The 18,173-nt window shown below is 45.5% G+C and overlaps 1 protein-coding gene across 2 annotated transcripts; it reads left to right on the forward strand.

Annotated features, from left to right (window-relative positions):
• The first annotated feature begins 632 nt into the window (after positions 1 to 632).
• IL5RA (interleukin 5 receptor subunit alpha) lies at positions 633 to 16,863 on the forward strand. 2 transcript variants are annotated; one of them, XM_071439205.1, is made up of 11 exons: positions 633 to 706; positions 2,986 to 3,119; positions 4,149 to 4,294; positions 4,594 to 4,732; positions 5,397 to 5,529; positions 5,605 to 5,795; positions 6,755 to 6,900; positions 7,414 to 7,552; positions 8,840 to 8,936; positions 13,838 to 13,919; positions 16,104 to 16,863. In XM_071439205.1, exons 2-11 carry the CDS (start codon positions 3,050 to 3,052, stop codon positions 16,194 to 16,196), a joined length of 1,236 nt encoding a protein of 411 aa, XP_071295306.1. In that variant the 5' UTR covers positions 633 to 706; positions 2,986 to 3,049; the 3' UTR covers positions 16,197 to 16,863. The 2 variants fall into 2 exon arrangements, with proteins under 2 accessions (XP_071295306.1, XP_071295307.1); XM_071439206.1 differs by lacking the exons at positions 13,838 to 13,919; positions 16,104 to 16,863 and adding an exon at positions 11,696 to 11,900.
• Positions 16,864 to 18,173: the final 1,310 nt, after the last annotated feature.

The raw sequence follows: 18,173 nt of genomic DNA on the forward strand, positions 1-18,173 counted from the left end.
AATACCATCACAGAGTCATGGAATGGGTTGGGCTGGAAGGAACCTTAAAGCTCACCTTGTTCCAGCCACGTGCCATGGGCAGGGACACCTTCCACGAGCCCCATCCAACCCTGAACACTTCCAGGGATGGGGCATCCACAGCTCCTCTGGGCCATGCAGAAGTTATCCAACCCTATGGATGTCAGCTCAAAGCTCTCAGCACAATATTAGGAAGCTGGTTTTGCTCTGGTACTGGTAACTTCCCAAAATGCTGCAAGGCTGTGTGGCCAGAGCTTTGGACAAGATGACATTAAAAAAAAAAACCTGGACAAAACAGGCACAGTTTTCCAGCAATGTCTGGGTTTGATTTTCTAGGGGAAGAACACATTGGGATATCAGCAGTGTGGCTGTAGGCTATTCTTTGCAGTCAGTCATCACATTCCTGCTCTTGAAAAGTCATCAGAGAACTCTCAGACCATTGTATATAAATAAAATATCCCCATTTCTGGGCTAGACCGTGCCTGTGTGCAGCCTTCCACTCTGTGGTTAAATCCACAGTTCCCCTTTTCAAGGCGTGCTTATCTCACTTGTCCTCTGCCATCCCTTCTGAGGTACCAGCCCTGTTGGAGCTTGGGAGGCAGCAGTTATAAAAGAAACCCAGAGGGACAGCAACCAGGGGACGGGGAACAAACAGCCCCAGCTCTTGGCAGGACCCTGAGATGCTCAGGTAACCTCCCTGGGGTCTGGTGTGCTTTGGGTCTGCCTTGTGCTTGCTGTGCCGACTGCCAAGGTCCTGCTCTGCAAAGTCAGTTTGCATGGGAAAAGCACCTGGAACCTGCTGCTTCTTTGTTGCTTCTGAGGTATTGGGACACATCAGCTGTAAGGGAGAAAATCATCACTTTTGGGAGGCTGGGTTTTGTGCTTTGGATTTCTACTATTCTTCTAAAAGGAATATATTCCTTGCACAAAGGAATATTCCCCTTTACCCTCTGCTTATCACTTATATAACTTATATAACCAAAACATTATCAAAACTTTGTCCTGAAAACTTACCATATCCATTTTTATGAGGAGCACAATCCTCTTGTAGCCTTCTAGTAACCATCTTTACTTGAATACACTTCTTTTGGTTCTCTTTTCAGCATTTTCTCCCATGAAACAGGGTATCACAGACTGCAGTTTGTTCTCAGGGGCTGTGGTCTAACACAGCTGCAGAAATTCAGCTTCCAAAAGCTGTGCTGTCAGTCTTAGTCTGGCAGCAAGAAAAAGACAAACAGTATTTTGGAAAACAAAGCAAATAAACTGAGAAGAACAGGATGGTAATTTAGGACTCATCTGAATTACAGTAACATTTTATATCCAGTTTCAGTTCAGTAACATGCTGCACAGAAAATATAAGATCCAATACATGCAGAAAAAAAAATCTTTAGGATCTTTTTGAAAGCATAGGGAAAAGAAAAATCAGAACCCTTAACTTTTTGTGGACAAATTAAAAAAAAAAAAAAAAATCCACAGGTAGCCAAACCCACTTTAAATAAACCCAAGGGGGAGTCAGCTGTTGTAGTTATAATAATGCCTGAAACCAACACACTGACATTATTCAAGTAGATGTGAGTGCTAAGCACTTGCAAAACATGAGGCTTTTAAAAGATTTTTTTTTAAATAATGCCCTGAAGTCATTGCTTTTTTTAAGGAAAAAAAGAGTGAATCCTCTCAGCAGTGAAACTAATGAAGTTGTTTTTTATTTTCAAGGATGAGGATATGAGGATAATGAATTTTTACTTCTAAACAGAGAGAAAAATTATTAGAGTATTTACTAGTCTCATCAGGTAAATGAAAGGATGTTTCCTGAAGCAGCAAAGAAAGCCTGGTGCCAGTAATTTGTGCAGGCATAAATGTGTGCTGTAAAGAATATTTGTCCCATTGTCTGTGACTTGCTACATTTTGGGAGAACCAAAATGCCTGGCCAAGATGTCATTCCATAACCCAAAGTAAAATAAAATCAAACTCTGGCTCCCCAGGAACAATCCATTAGCAAACTCCTGAGTTTCAGCTGGCCTGGTGCACATTTGGGCTGTCAGGAAAGCAGAGAGGCACAAAATGTGAATATAGATAATGAGGGAACTTGGACATTAAAAACACACTCTACTGTAGATGATGTGTCATTTTAATGAACTCAACACTCAGACTGCATTTTGAAAAATAGTTACTGTACAGCAGAATTATTCCAACTGTGATCAGTGGGAGTGCTTCCAGTCCCTGGGTTATTCCTGCTCATTACCATTGGAAAATATTATGTTTTCCATGTGAGCAATTGCTGTAGTGCCCCAGGGAGGTGGTGAGATTGGGCTGGGGGGGTGCATTTCTCTTCAGTAAGAACATTTTGGAGAGCTGCTGTTCTGAATGCCCATTTTTATATTAGGTTATACATGAATGATTACACTGAGATTTTTTTTTTCTCCCAGTAATTCATGAAACTATCCATAAGAAAATGCTGGGTTTAAGCATTAAAAATTGTTGTTCATTGAAATTAGAAACAAAGCAGTTTCTCTTACACCAATAATTAATGGTGGAGAATTAGCCTTGAGGTGAGCAGTGAGTGTGTCTTTAGAGAGCTTTATTGGAGGAGTAACTAGACAGTAAATCCCAGTAAACAGCTAGTTTATATAAAGTGGGAGCTAAAGTATGGTTATTTCTGTTCTTGGAGGAGATGGGACTCTCCCCAAAGCCAGTCTACACAAACCTGACTCACCTTCCATGGAGAAATGCCCTGAACATCCCCACATGAGGGTTTGAAAGCAGCAGCTTTTCAGGGAGGGCTGGCAAAGGGAGCAACAGGAAATGTGCTCAGAGTACCTATATTAAATTTAGCTTCCACAGGAAACATTTTCCTGCAAGAAAAGAAGATTCTATCTCTGCAAGGCAGCAGCTTCACTCCTTTGGTCATGGGGATGGACCACGATCCATGGCTTGGGTGTTTAACCCTTGGCTTGTGCTCATTTTTAGCTCCTGTGAAATGGTGCCAAGGCTGGTGGGCTGAGGCCTGGCTGTGCCCATCCACCCCCCAAAGATGATGGCCAGTGGGATGCCAGTGTTCCTGCTCCTCCTCTGGACAACAAACACCCCTCAAGGTGCAGGAGGTGAGGAGTTCCCAGCTGCCAGGGCAGTGCCCTGTCCAGACTGTTCCCAGTTGGTGCCTGGCTTGCTTTGGGAGAAAAGAATCTCCAACCATGGGGAAACAACTTGTCTTGAGGTTTCCTGAGCCTTTATGGGGCAATGTGAACTCCTGGGCATCAAAGGCTGGAATCACAGGAGAAGAGAAGGGGGGGCTGATCATGGAATCCCAGACTGGTTTGGGTTGGAAGGGACCTTAAAGCCCATCCAGTTCCACTCCCTGCCATGGCAGGGACACCTTCCACCAGACCAGGGTGGTCAGAGTCACATCCAGCCTGGCCTTGGGCACTCCCAGGGGTGCTGATGGCCCTCAGCTCCCTGGGGGCTGGCAAATAAGGGAGAGCAGGCTCTGAAGAACTGGAGGGGAGCAGATTGATTATTTCACTGCCCTGCTATTTATATGCTAACATTTCCCCCAGCATGAGGTTCTCCTCATTTCCAAGGGAGCTCCAGGAATCCTTCTTGCCCTGTCATTTTAAATTATCCTTCCCATCCTTCTGTGTTTTCTTCCATTTGTGCTTAATTCCTCTGTTCATCATTTTGGTTCTGCTCTCACATGCGACTTCTTGTGGCTGTCAACCTTCTCTTTGAAAGCCCCCCACGCTGCCCTCTCCTGCAAGCTGATGTGGGTGAGAATTGTTCATGCAGCTGATCACTCCATCAGCCCTGTGTGACAATGAGCACCAGGATGAAAACTCTGAACCTAATTAACAAGCCAAATGTAATATATCACAGCAATTTTCAACTTGAAACTGTTGTAAGAATTTCATTTTTCAAGCTAAGTTTTAATAAACTCTTATTTGATGGGGTTTTGGTTATTTAAAGTTTGGGTTTTTTTGGTCAAATATTAGAAATATTTTATAAGGAGCTGTTGAGAGAACATAATATTAAAATGAAATTATTTGCTTGTATTGCTCACTGCTTGCAAACAGGTATTGCTCTAAACAATTCACTGGATTGGACACTGATGGATATTTCTGTTTTCTCCCTTCCAGTCCAGGTTTTGCCACCTGTTAACTTCACCCTCACAGTCTCTGCATTAGCACAAGTGCTGTTACACTGGGAGCCAAACCCTGCTCAGGAACAAAACAACTCCACCATTAGATACGACGTGAAAATCCTGAGCCCTGAGCCAGAAGAGGTAAGAGAAAAAAATAAATCAAGGATCCTAAGAAGGCTAAATCCCTGCTGTTCTCTTGTATCTAAACCCATGCTTTGGGAACTGCAGAGATTCCCTCTCAGCCATCCTTGTGGACACGGCTCTGCCGGGACGCGCCTTGGGAATTGCAGTTTTCATCTCTCGGGGAGCATGGATCCTGGCTTTAAGCACTGCCTCCCCATTCAGCTCACTGAGCTCACCCCAATGTGTGGCTCAGTCTTTGCAGGTCCCTTATTTTGCCTCCCCATCCCCTGGGGTTTTTTGCTATTTTCTGTTTCCAGTACGACACCGGGAGGACTCAGAGCGTGCGGACAGCAGCGCTTCACAACGGCTTCTCCGCCCGCGTGCGCACCTTGCTCCTCCAGCAGGGCCTGCAGGTGGGCAGTGACTGGGTGGAGGGAACCCTCCCACCTCTGCCAGGTAAGAAAACCCAAGCAAGGCCTGGGGCTTTGCGTTCTGCCCCAGTCTGTGGACTGAACATTAAAAGGTGACACGTTTAGCTCTTTAAAATAAAAATACGGCGTTTTCCGCTCTACCTGCTATGAAAGGATTTAGTCCAGAGCTTTCCCTGCTGCAGTGGAGCCTGGAGTACAATCTGGAGGTGCAAAATGTCAACAACACCTATAAAATTTTCTAACAATGCCTTGCTAAGGCTGAGTTAACCTAGCGTGGTGCACCTAGGATGCTGCTGCCTTGTTCCACATGAAATACACAGGGCTGTGTGGCACAGCTTTACTCACTGCTTGGGAATTGCATCCTTCCCAAGCCACAGAGCTGTGTCATGGGGAGGGGAATTGGATTCAACAGACACAGCTACAATGGCCCAAACTGGAATGAAAAAGGAGGAGAATTGGATGTAACAGACACAGCTGTAATGGCTCAAACTGGAATCAAAAAGGAAGAGAATTGGATGTAACAGACACAGCTACCATGGCCCAAACTGGAATCAAAAAGGAAGAAAATCAGATGTAACAGACACAGCTACCATGGCCCAAACTGGAGTCAAAGTGTTTTAGCAACAGGAACTTGTTATGGTTTTTGCAGTGAGGTTTTCTTTCTGCTCTGTAATTCCTTGCCTCTCCAGGTGCTGCAGAGACCTCTGTCACCAACCTGTCCTGTGTCACCCATGTCACCATCCCTGGCAATGTCTCTCTCCATTGCAGTTGGCTCCCTGGCCTAAGGGCTCCACAAGACACCAAATATTTCCTGTTTTACAGGTTGGTGTTTGCTGCTTCTCCAGCAAGCAGTGAATTTCTTTACAAACACCCTGTCTCACCAGCATTTTAATTTAGGTATGAGACACACACAGAGGAATGTCCCACTTACAGCAAAGACAAGTGGAGCAGGAATATTGAGTGCAGATTTTCAAGTACTCACATTAAACCTGGTGAGATTGACAACCTCATTGTCATTCACATTAATGGCTCCAGCAAATGTGCTGCAATCAAGCCTTTCCAGCAGTTATTTAACCAAAATGCCATTGGTGAGTAGGAATACATTAAAAAAATATCAAAAATGTCTGGCAGGATTGTCAAAATGTGAGGAAGCTCTGTTGGATTGAGTGGTTCTTGATGCAGGTGAAAGGATGTGTTGATTTTGTATAGTCATCTTAAGGGAACTGGAAGAAATAACTGGATTGTTTGAGCTAAATTTGATTTTAGCCATCTATTTTAAATTATAGAATTGCAAAGCTAAAAGCTACTAAAGGCAGTTAGTTTTCTGTTTGTTAGCTAAAGCATTATTTCCAATATTAATTTTCTGTTGATTTAGTCAATAGACTTTAAAACACTGTTTTTATTACCCTTAATTTTGCAGCCTTCCTTTAAAAGGATTGAGACACATGGTATTCAAGTTAACCCTGTCCTGTAAAGGAAGGCATTAGAATAAAATGGAATATCAGCCATGACTGTCTATCATCTTTCATCCACACAAATAATTTACTTTCCTGCATTAGTTCCATACCTTTTTCTTTTTAAAAACAGATAACAGTTCTCTTTTTCATGACTTCATTAAGAGAAAAAATCAGAAATTTTCTTCTTAGAAATCATCCCCATAACAGCAGCTGAATTCCTTTGAATTTTTTCCATTCTTCAATAACTTTCCTGGCTACATCTGCATTTTCGTTTTCCTGGAAATGAAATTTTTCTAACTATTCTATCATTAATTTAATGCTTCTGTGGAAATTAATTTAATAAATTCCTCTTTCCCCAGTAATCTAAATTTCCAAAACTTTGAATTGGGTTTTCCAAACTGTTTTCCTTTAACTATTACCAGCAATGCAGTTTTTCCTCCTAAATCCTTATCTTTTCAGTCCAAAAAGGGAAATAAATTCAATAAGTATAGGTCCTACTTGGAAACACTATCAGGTTATAAATGCTCCAGGTTTTTAGTATTCAAACTTGTCTCTATAAATAACTCACCTGTATGGTTTTCTTTTTGCAGAGAAAGTGAATATTCCCAGAAATATCAGCATATCCCTGGAGCAAAATGATCTCCTGGCCATGTGGGAAAAGCCAATTTCTCCTTTCCACGAGGAATGTTTTGAATATGAATTTTATCTCATCAACCTGAAGTCAGGTAACAAGCAGGTAATTGCTCCTGCAGCATCCAAGATTATCCAACATTCCTGTCCCCTCCAGCTGGAATTTGCCTTCCTCTTTTCCTCAATGCCTTTTCAATCTGCAACAAACCATCCCCAAGGAACTTGGGAAAGCAGGACAAAATTGGATTTATTCAGCTTATGCATCTGGGTTCAGAACAGTTTTCACCATCTAGAAAATGCTGCATTGAGAATCTGCAGGAAGAATGGAGAAATGAGGCATTTTCCAGGATTTTTCTCTGGAATATTGGTGTGTTAGGAGAAGTTACACCTATAAAAATGGGGCTGTTACCTCTAAAGCAAGGCCAGCAGTTAATAATAATAATAACAATAATAACAATAAAAATAATAACAACAACAACAATAATAATAATAATAATAATAATAATATATATATATATATATATATATATATATATATATATAAACAGAGATTGAATTTGTTTTCTGAATGTTTTGAGTCTCAATTCATCTCTGACAGCACAAATTGTGCTCCTGACAGATCCTGAGACTCTTCTCCAGCAGTTTCCAGCTGCGGGTGGATGCCAGCAGCAGATATTCCATCAGGATCAGGGCCAACCTCAACCACATCTGCCGTGCCCCAGGGGTCTGGAGTGACTGGAGTGAAATCGTTTATGTTGGTGAGAATTCCCAAAATTCCACTGCTAACTGGGGAGCCAATGCTGCCTAATCAGGAGCCTGCCCAGAACTCTCACAGGAAACAGGAAAACAGAGATTGGAAGGAAAAACCTGACTTGTTCGTGCCAAGGGGATTTAAATCTGTTCCAGTAAAAATAAACTGTTTGCAAGAGGATTGGTTTTAAGCAATGCTTTGTGAATATTTCCAGAGATTGCTTTAAACTCAAGGCCTTTTCTTGCATCACTGCAGTTTTTTTCAGGTTTTTCCCTGCTCTCATTGTGATGTTCATGCTGGAAATAAATGAGAGACAATGTCAGCCACTGATTCACTGAAATTATCTCACCCCTTCAATGCTGAGGGAAAAAAGAACATGATTTTAGCATCTTTGGACTCTTTTAGCATCTTTTAGCTTCCCCACTGGTGGGGAGCAAATGCTGCCTAATCAGGAGCGTGCCCAACATCACAAAATTCTAATAGGAAACAGGAAAACAGGGCTTTGAATTTAATTTACTGAAATTATCTCCCTTAAATGCTGGGAGAAAAAAAAGAACACGATTGTAGCATCTTTGGAGCCTGATCATTGGCCCCATGCTGTTTTGTGTTTCCTGCTTGCTGACCAAGTTGTTGTGGAAATAACAGTTCCTTTATCACTGCACGTTATCAACTGTTTGTTCTTAGACATCCTCCTTTGCTCTTATCTGTGGAGTTTCTCAACTTCCTTGTTTTCACTTAAAAAATATACTCTGTTACACTCCTGTTTACTACATTTCCCCTCTTGTACCACAAATTCACATTTTCAGTGTTTTGCCTCCTTTCTCCGAACACATCCCCTTGACCTCCCCACCTGGCTCACGCAGCAAACATGAAAAATGGATTCTGATGGCAAAACAAAATTGTTCTTCCCTAAAAATTTATTTAAATCTCAACAATAACCAAGGACAGCACCACTTAACCCAGTTTTTCCTCACGGAAAGGAGTTTTTAGGGGCTTGTTGCAGTTCATTGGCACAATGCAGGTTCCTGCCACTTTCTCAGCCACTTGTTCTCTCTTTTTTTTCAAAATAAAAGAAAATTATTGTAGAAATCAGAAATTCAGTGCCATGGAAGCTCTACATTTAATTTTTTATTCTAGGTATCAGGTCTTCAAAATCTGCGTGTTAATTTTTGATCTGAATACAACCACATTAAACATCTAATGAAATATTTACAATATTTAAATTCTAAACACATTTCAAATAATATGTACTAAAATAATACATTAAATTTCTTTTATTTTCCTTGAAATTCAGGGCAAAACAAACTGGAGAGTTCCATGGCCTGGATTCTCACCCTGCTCTGTGTGTCCATGTCCTGCACATTGCTGCTTGTTGCTATAATATGCCAAGTGTAAGTATTAGCATTTTTTTTTATTACAATATAACCAAGGACCAGGTATTCAACAAGTGTGGGGGGATGTCACAAGCTCTGCTTAACTCTGAGCAAAAGCTGAGCTTGCCTAAACATACAAAGCAAAAATAATCAGCCTCATTAATTATCAGTAATAACATTCAGCAAAATTGGTGGGGTAAGAGAGTTATTCAATTTAATCTCACACAACAAACCCATATATTGAGCGAGGTGAATTTGTTAAAATTTGTTAGAACCTGTTGGTCCTTATCTCATTTCTTCATTAAATGCACCTGATTGGGTGAGTGATTTCCCCAGCAATTTTCATTTATCCCTGGTGAAAGCTGCTCAGAGCATCCCTCATGGCCAAAATACCCAAAATACCTACACCTCTGGTGTTTGCTTTGAGTATTTGAATTATTGACTTTATTTTTAATTGTACTCTGGCTCTGGATGCTGATAGCAAAGGCCAAAACTCCCCAAATGCACAGTGAGGAAGCCCAGCTACACTTTGGATTTGTGTCTGTGATAGCCAAATCACCAAATCCTAAGTGATGAATTGAAGGCTCCATGTAATTAGCAATTTCTCCCTGAAACACACAGCAATTACCAGTCCACAATAAACACATCTTCCCTTAATGGAAGTGCTAATTCCTTATTAATTTCTTTAGTGCCTTTTTATTTGTTGCATCCTTGGCTGTGTTTCCTGTATCCAATAAAGGTGCTGTGGACAGGATGCTCCAAGAGGGTGACTGAGATGAACTCTGCCTGTGGGACTCAGGGCTCTGCTCAGGAGGGTTCTGGCAGGAGCAGCACAGGGAGTTCATCCCTGTGGAATTTGTAGGGATGAGATGAGAATCTTGACCCCATGTTTCAGAAGGCTGATTTATTATTTATAATAGCATATATTTATTTATTTTAATTTATTTATTTTTAATAGCATATAATATATGCTATCTATTATATTAAAAGAAAATGATATACTAAAACCACACTAAAGAAAGAGAAGGGAGACATCAGAAGGCTGGACAAGAATGAATAATAAAATCTTGTGACTGCTCACAGCCTCGACACAGCTGGACTTGTGATTGGTCATTAATTAAAAACAATTTCACCTGCTGGGTAAACAATTCTCCAAATCACATTCCAAGTAGCAAAACAGGGAGAAGCTGAAGCTTCCCAGCTACTCAGGAGAAAAGATTCTGGCAAAGGATTTTTCATGAAATATGTCAGTGACAATCCCCGTGTCACACACTTGTCCTCAGCTGTGCAGCCTCGATGTCTTGCTGAAAATCCCCAAATTTCTCTTACTTACATGATTCTTTTATGGATTGAGCTGGAGCTCCTCCCTGCTCCAGCAGATTCTCCAGCTCTCTCCTCTCTCTTTGGGACAGCAGAACCAACACCAGCTAGCAGCAGCTTGCTCCATGTTTTCCTGTGGAGTTCTGACAGCATTTGAATATTACATTTACCCCCTTTGGAGATCCTGAACACACACAGGGGGAGAAATAAATCCAGGGTACAATTCTACTCAACTTGGAGATGCTGTACTAATGCATTGTATGGTTTTAATCCAAATTTCAGGGAGCTTTTCCAGGTTCAGCTGCTTGCTGCTGCCTTGGTTGCTCCCAGGAGTTTCTCTCCAGTATAAAATTCCCCAACACCCAAAGGCTCATTACTTTCTCTCTTTGTCAACATGATGAAAATTTTACCTCCCTGCTACTCTGAATTTCATGGAGCTGCTCACCTTATTCCACCCCTCCCTGCTGCTCCTTCTCCTTCTCTGATCCCCAGCCTGCCCTGGGAGGATGGGCAAGTGTAAGAAGATGAAACACAGGGTTGTACCTGCAGATATTAAAAAAAGAAAAATCGAGCAGGTTTCCTAGATCACAGTTTCATTAGTACTCTCTGTTTTTACTGCTCTTGAAAATTCATGAAGTGCACTCTGTGATTCAAGCCACAGAATTGTTTCAAGTTTTGTGTGATTTCAGCCATTATAAGGAATTTCATTACAGCAAAGAGCTCCATAAATTTTTCTGTGCACTTGCAGGCACCAGGGTTAAAGCCCACCATTTGGGAGGAGTGCTGCAAGGCAAAGGGGCCCTCTGGGGCTGTCTGGGCAGGCTCTTCCCTTCACTCACTTACAGGGGCTGATGGGGTTAGAGTCTTGATAAAAACCACAATTGAAGGGTTTGCTCTCTGCCTTTAGCAGTGAGCACTGTGCTTCCCTAGGAACAGCATCTTCTCCTGGAGATGAGCCCCCAGGAGGATGGAATCAGTAACTTGCTCTGGCATGAGGGCACTCAGTGCCCTCCACACCCCAAAATCTGTGTGGTCAGTCAGGTACCCCCTGTTCTGCACCCCTCAGCAGTCCACGAGCAGAGTGCCCAGCCAGCTTTGGAAAAACTCCACGGGGAATCTCAGGGGAGGCACTCTGACATGGAGTTAAACCAAATACTTCAATCTCATCACAGAGCAAGGAGAGCTTGTTCTCCTGCTTGTTTCTCATGTTTATCTGCCGCCTTTCCATGTCACAGCCTGTGGGAAGAGTGGAAATTTCAGAAAGGCAGACACAGCACAAAGCCCAGACCCTGATCAGAAACGCTGATTTAAGGCACCAGGGCCCCGTGGGGTGTGTCCAAGGCCTGAAGGTCCAAGCAGTGACAATGGACAAAGGCTGTGCCTTAACCTGTGTAGACAGAGATACCTGAGATGCTTTTTGTGATGAGATCTTTAACCACAAAACTCTGACTTTTCAGTAACCTCCAAAAAAAGAACAGAACCATTCTGAGGGCACCACCCCAGCAACTCCTCCCTGCCAAGACCTGAGGGGCAAAGCAGCCCCCATGGACACACTTCTGCCTCATTCCTCCTGGGCATTTGTGCACCTTCCCTAAGTGCTCCCCTTCCACAAGTGACATGTAATTTATGCTTTTTGCTGCCTCAATAAATAATTTTGATATGGCTCCATCAAAATCTTTTCTTGGCAAACAGCACGACGAGGAACACACCAATTCCAAGTAGGACCAACTCTCTTGTTGGGTACTTTGCCCAGCAGAGTAAATCAGAGCTGAAATGAGCTGCAGGGGAATGCTGTGGCCTTTTGAGAAGTTTGTGAGAGCTGGTGAGGTGTAGGAGCTGTGAAGGGCAAAGCTGCCCTGAGGAAGGGCACAAAGGCCTGACCCTTAGGAGGAGAGCTGGGAGGAGTGGAGCTGGTACCAGGTGCTGCAAAAACAATATTGGCACTCATCCTGTCCCACTCCTGAGCTCTAGCAGCAGCCACACAGCCTGGCTGCTCCATGACACCCAGCAGTGGCTCTGTTGTGTCCAGCATTTCAACAAAAAAAGTGCAAATGTTTCTCCCAAAACACCTCACACCCTGTTTTTCCTGCCCCTATTCCCATTTGTGGCTGTACAATTCCCTCCCAAAGCCTCATCCTGTGCAGCAAAGGGGAGACATCCCACAGCTCGTGTCTGTGGGGTGTGTGGCCCTTCCCTTCACCTGGTAATTGGTGAAGCATCAATGGCACCTTCAAGGCAGCAGCAGCTCAGCCAGCAAGGTTTAGCTCCAAGCTGACAGACAGAAAATATTATTCCTCCTCACCAGGAGAATAGTGATAGGATAAAGGTAAACTTGACAGAACTCAGAAAGCTTCTGGAAGAACAGTCCTAAGAACATAAGCACTGAACTAAGCAGACATCAGCCAGGGGGACTGTCATGAAATAAAGGGGGCAGAGGAGCAGATCTGCCCGTGGTGCCTGAACACATCTCTGCTTCCTCCAGAACAGACCCTGGGCAGGAACTCTGGGCTGAGCACTCCTCACTCAGGCCAAGCTCCCACTGAAACCTGCCCCCTTTGGGACACGGTGCAATGCAGGGCTGGAGACAGCGAGGGCGTTTCAGCAGCAGGAATGTGAGATCTGAGCCCTGGCATGCAGCAGAGACAAGGAACAGTCCCGTCCCCTCTGCTGTCCCAAAGCCCTGTGCTGTGAGCCCAGGCAGTGCAGGCGAGGAGGGGGGGTCTCAGGGCTGTGAGCAGGATCAGCCATCCCAGCACTGAGCAGATCCATTTGCTGTCAGCTGTCCCTGGTGCCTTCCCCTGCCTGCTCCCAGGATCAGCTATCCCAGCACTGAGCAGATCCATTTGCTGTCAGCTGTCCCTGGTGCCTTCCCCTGCCTGCTCCCAGGATCAGCTATCCCAGCACTGAGCTGATCCATTTGCTGTCAGCTGTCCCTGGTGCCTTCCCCTGCCTGCTCCCAGCTCCCTTGGCACACAATCATTTGTGGCTGCTCTCCTGCCATGAGGCGCTGGCAGTTTATGGCCAGACACCAAAGCCTGAGCACGAGGCAGCTCGTCCAGCTTGTCCTGATGAGGCACCTGAGAGCAGAGCCCTTGGCAGGAGCAGTGTGAACAGACTCAGAGCAGTTCAGTTTTCCCCAGACAGCCCCAGAAGCCCTGGCATGGGATGGGGACAGCCTCACCCACCTCCTCCTGCCCCCTGCCTGTCCCCAGGCCCAGAGGTGGCCTGTGAGGAGTGGCACAGCTGCCCAGCCCCAGGGGGGACCATTACCTGTTGGAACCCTAACTGCTAAGAATTTTAAACCTTCTCTGCTAACAAACACTAGCCCCCAGAAAACCACTACATTTAACCTAAAACCATAGGAAAAAACTTCCAAAATTAGGTAATAAAACTAAAGTTATAAGCATATAATTTAAATAAAAGTGTATAATATCGAATATTAGAAACTTAAACTGAGCAGTTAAGGTTCCAACAATTCTCCCTGGCAGGAGGTGCTGCAGGCAGAGCTGGCTGCTCCTGGGGCTCAGCACCTGCTGCTGCTTGGGCCCCTCATCCCCCAGGAGCAGCAACTCTCATCCCTCCACTGATGTTTCTTACAGAAACCACGTTTGGAGTAAACTGTTCCCACCAATCCCAATGCCCAGCAACAAATTCCGAGACCCTTTCCCAGTTGACTATGAGGTAAATAATTTTTTTTTCCTTTTTTTAAACTAAAATGAATGCTTTTGTTTGTGTACTGCTTTTTCCCTGTAAGGCTGAGAGCAAAGAGGGTTCTAGAATCATTAAATCTCAAAAAGATCTCCAAGACCTTTAAGTCCAACCCCATGAGCACAAACCCCATTGAATTCAGCAATTCCTGAGGCTGTTTTTGCCATCCTCCCTGCTGTGGGAGGTTCTCACCTCGCTGTGTGGCTCCATCCTTTGCCAGGTCCCAGTCTGCTGCAGCTCTGCACCTGGCTTTGCTTGCAGGTGTTGTGGTTTGGGAGGGGTTAAAAACGAACAGAAGGGTTAAAAATGCACAGAAGGGTTAAGTGATATTGTCCAGGTTTTCCCCTTGCTGGCTCCATTCCCAACTCCTGCAGAATTCCTCTCCAGGTTTCCCTTTGCTGGCTCCATTCCTGATTCCAGGCCGGTTCTTTGTTCCCTACACCGAATTTCTGAATTTCTGAATTTTGAATTTCTGAATTTGGGGCTCACCCGTGGCTCTGCCCTCTGTAGGAATTGCAGTTTCTCCCCAGCCAGGCAGACACTGCAGGGTGGTTCCTGGAGAGCTGCTCTTGTTCAGCCTCACAATTCAAAATGTTTTGGTCCTGTTAAGCTGGGCTTAAGCCTTTCTGGGTTTGCTGTTATTTCTGATAAATACATTTATCTTACAGATGAGATAAACCCCTCATTGTCTGCTCAGGACCTTCATTTCCATTTGTCCCCTTGGAACAGGGTTTGATTTTTTGCATGTTGTTCTTCCTCCATGGTCTGGTTGAGGAAACAGGCTTAGAAGATTATCCTATAATGTTTGTTTTTAATTAAATGGTGCAAACCACCACAACTTGGGCCATCACACCAAAGAACACGAGAAATAGCAAATATTAATGCTGCAGCTGGAAAAGGTGAGCTTGCAAAGGCAGGTTCAGGCTCTCAGCAGCAGCTCTGCCTTGTTTTCACTCCTCACTCCAGGTGAGCTGGCCCTGCTGGGTGACAGCAGCCAGAGGCTCCCTGCTGGCACCACGGCCCCAAGGCTGGTGGCACTGCCAGGGAGGGCTGAGGACACCACCCAGGTCCCTGTGAGGCCACCAGGGAGAGGGAAGTTGTTTGTTGGGGACACTCAGTTCCTAAATTCGGTGTAAACAGGGCTGAGGTGATGAAAGCCCTGCAGGTGGTGGCCGTGGGAACCGGCTGGGCCCTGCAGTGTCACCTGCTGATCCCTGCAGTGTCACCTGCTGGTTCCTGCAGTGTCACCTGTCACCCTGCAGTGTCACCTGCTGGGCCCTGCAGTGTCACCTGCCACCCTGCAGTGTCACCTGCTGGGCCCTGCAGTGTCACCTGCCACCCTGCAGTGTCACCTGCTGGTCCCTGCAGAGTCACCTGCTGGGCCCTGCAGCGTCACCTGCCACCCTGCAGTGTCACCTGCCACCCTGCAGGGCTTCCCAGCAGCTCAGCCACTGCTGCTGCTCCCTTCTGCAGCCCTGTAGCCCTGTTTGTGCAGCTCTGGCAGGATGAGATCCCATAAATGGCCTCTGTAAGGATGAGATCCCATAAATGGGCTATGCCAGGATGTGATCCCATACATGGCCTCTGCCAGGATGTGATCCCATAAATGGCTTTGCTGCCCTGTATTCACAAAAATTCCTGTGCCTCAGACCACGATCCCCCACTGCCACAGTGCCAGGCCCTGGAGAAGGCTCCCCAGGGCAGTGGTGGAGGCACCAGCCCTGAAGAGCTCAAAAACCACTTGGTTTTTGGATGTGGCCCTTTGGGATAGGATTTAGTGGGTGTGGTGGGATCTGACTGAAGGCTGGACTCGATGATCTTGGGAGATCTTTGCCAGCCTTAATGATTTCATGATTCTGTGCTCTCCAGCTCCTCCTGGGCTCCTTGTTCTTGGCTACAGAGGCGTGGCCACTGTGGGAGAATTTGGCAAATGGGGAGTTTGGGGGTGCAGGGCTGGAGGGACAGAGGGTGAGCAGCTCAGTGAGAGCTTCAGCCAGAGGGTGAAAATCCTCCTGTTGAACCCAATGCTTCTGAGCTCCTCAACCATCAACCCTTTTGGGTTAACCCCTCTGAAAATGCACAAATTTGAACTCTTAGCTCTCCCCCAGCCCAAGCCACCCTCCCAGCTCCCAGCTCCAAGGGGTGTTTGCTTTGCAGAGAGCACGGACGTGCCCCAGCTCCACGGAGACCGAGGTGGACAGCCTGGCTGAAGGGCTCTCCTGCAGTGTCCTCGACGACTCCGTGTTCTGAGAGGCTCCACGAGGTCACCCACCATTGCTGGAGAGGGCTCTGTGTCACCTCTGGGTCCCTGTTCCCAGTGGGGAGGAGAATCTGCCTGCACCAGGTGCCTTGTTACCAAACAGAACGTTCCAGTTCAATGGAAGCTCATGGCGCCAGGGCTGTGAAGGGGGGATAAAAAAGCTTGGAAAAGAGCCAATGGATTCATTTTTCCTGGTTGGCACCTTAATCTTTTGGATGTTTGTTTTACCTTGCCCTGACAACTGGAGATGCAAACTGGGTTTGGCACAGCCCTATGGATGCAGCAAGGTGGTCCTGGCAGTGACCAAGAGGGGTCAAACACTGGGAAAAGAAGAAAAAATGTGTGAAGCACCCAGTGCTGCACAGCAAGGCCACCATGAGAGCAGGGACACTCACCTGGCCTTTGCTGCTACGCTCTGTGATGAAACTGTGAATTTCCACCTGAATTTCCACCCTGGGCTCTGACCCATGAAGTTCTCCTGGTCTTGCAGAATTCCTTCTAATTTGAAGAAACCTCTGGCCCATGGAGCCGAGTCAAACACGTTAACAAAGAATAAAAAGAAAGATTTCATACAGACAATAAGTTCTTTGGAAGGTGCCTAAAGAAATGGAGTTTCCAGGTACTATAGGCTAAAAATAATTATAATAAATGAGCCAGTTCTCATCTGGGTGAGGTAGCATTGCTCCATCAAAGTTAACATAGCTCATAAATATAATGTTGGTGCCTCCAATGTCTCTCTTGCATGTGCTTTTAATGGATTTGAGGGACCCAACTTTAACACTCTAAAATCAGAATTTCATTAGTAAAATCCTAAAAATGAGACTAAAGAGAATGCACTTATTGGAATGTATTTCATGCCATGCATTGAAGTGGTCCAACAAATAAGGTTTCTGCACATAATTCCATTCCCATTAATGCCAAGCTATTGCAGAGGTGAATGCAATATATTCAAATGTATTTTGCATGTCAGGTCCTTGGTATTTCAAGGATGAGTCCTCACGGGGACATGAGGGCAGGATGGCTCAGAGAACCAGCAGCCACACTTCTACTCACCCTGGTAAATAAATCCAACCTGGTGTAAAGCAGGAGCAGCAGCATTTCCCCAGCCAGGCTGCAGGACCAGCCCACTCACCTTTAGAGATCTCAGTGCTGGAGAACCAAGGGTGCAGGATGAGGACAATTCCTGGCCAAGCCCCTCCTCATGGTCATGATCTCTGGAGAAAAATCTTCACTCCAAGCAGCACAGGGGAGAAAGGAATTTGTCCAGGATCCCAGGCCACAGCCAGGGCTGTGTCAGGTTTTGGCACCACCACATCAGATCTCCATCCCTAACTCCCACAGCACAGAATTATTAATTTCTCTTTTTTTTTTCCCTTCAAACCCAGCTCCCAACCCCCTCATTGCTCCTGCCCTGCTGCCTCCAGGACAGCACCCCCAGGAGCTGCTCCTCGCCTTCCTCTGGAAACGACAATTTCACTTTTGTTTTTAGAAACAGAACTGTGCTGCAGGGCTGGTTTATTTTGCTGCTCCGTTGTGAGGCATGCTGCAGCGTGGGCAGGTGGCAGGGAGCTGCAGCCCTCCTGACACATCCCCCCTCGAGGACAGAGCCCCAGCGTGGTCACAGCAAATGCCACAGCCAGCAGCAGCTGCTCTCGGGCACTGCTGGTTATTTAAATGTAGCTTTGTGCGGATTTCCAGGGGGAGTTTGTGCCACCCACACACTGAAAGGGTCCAGGGACAAAGACAAGGAGAGGTGGAGGGCCCAGGATTACATACTGCTACAAAGGGGCGGAGCCAACAGCAACAGCCAATCACCTGAAGGTGTGGGTGGAAAAAGGATTACAGTGACCAATAGGGGAACAGAAGGGTAAACGGACCAATGAGGGTACAAAGAACAGAGAAATTGCTAGAACTGTGCCCATATATGGTTAATGGGGTTGGACAGCCAATGGGCCGGCAGGAGGCGT

Source organism: Agelaius tricolor, unplaced genomic scaffold, assembly GCF_023055355.1.
Source record: "Agelaius tricolor isolate 1412-34295 unplaced genomic scaffold, bAgeTri1.0.p SCAF_14, whole genome shotgun sequence".
NCBI classification, from domain to species: Eukaryota; Metazoa; Chordata; class Aves; order Passeriformes; family Icteridae; genus Agelaius; species Agelaius tricolor.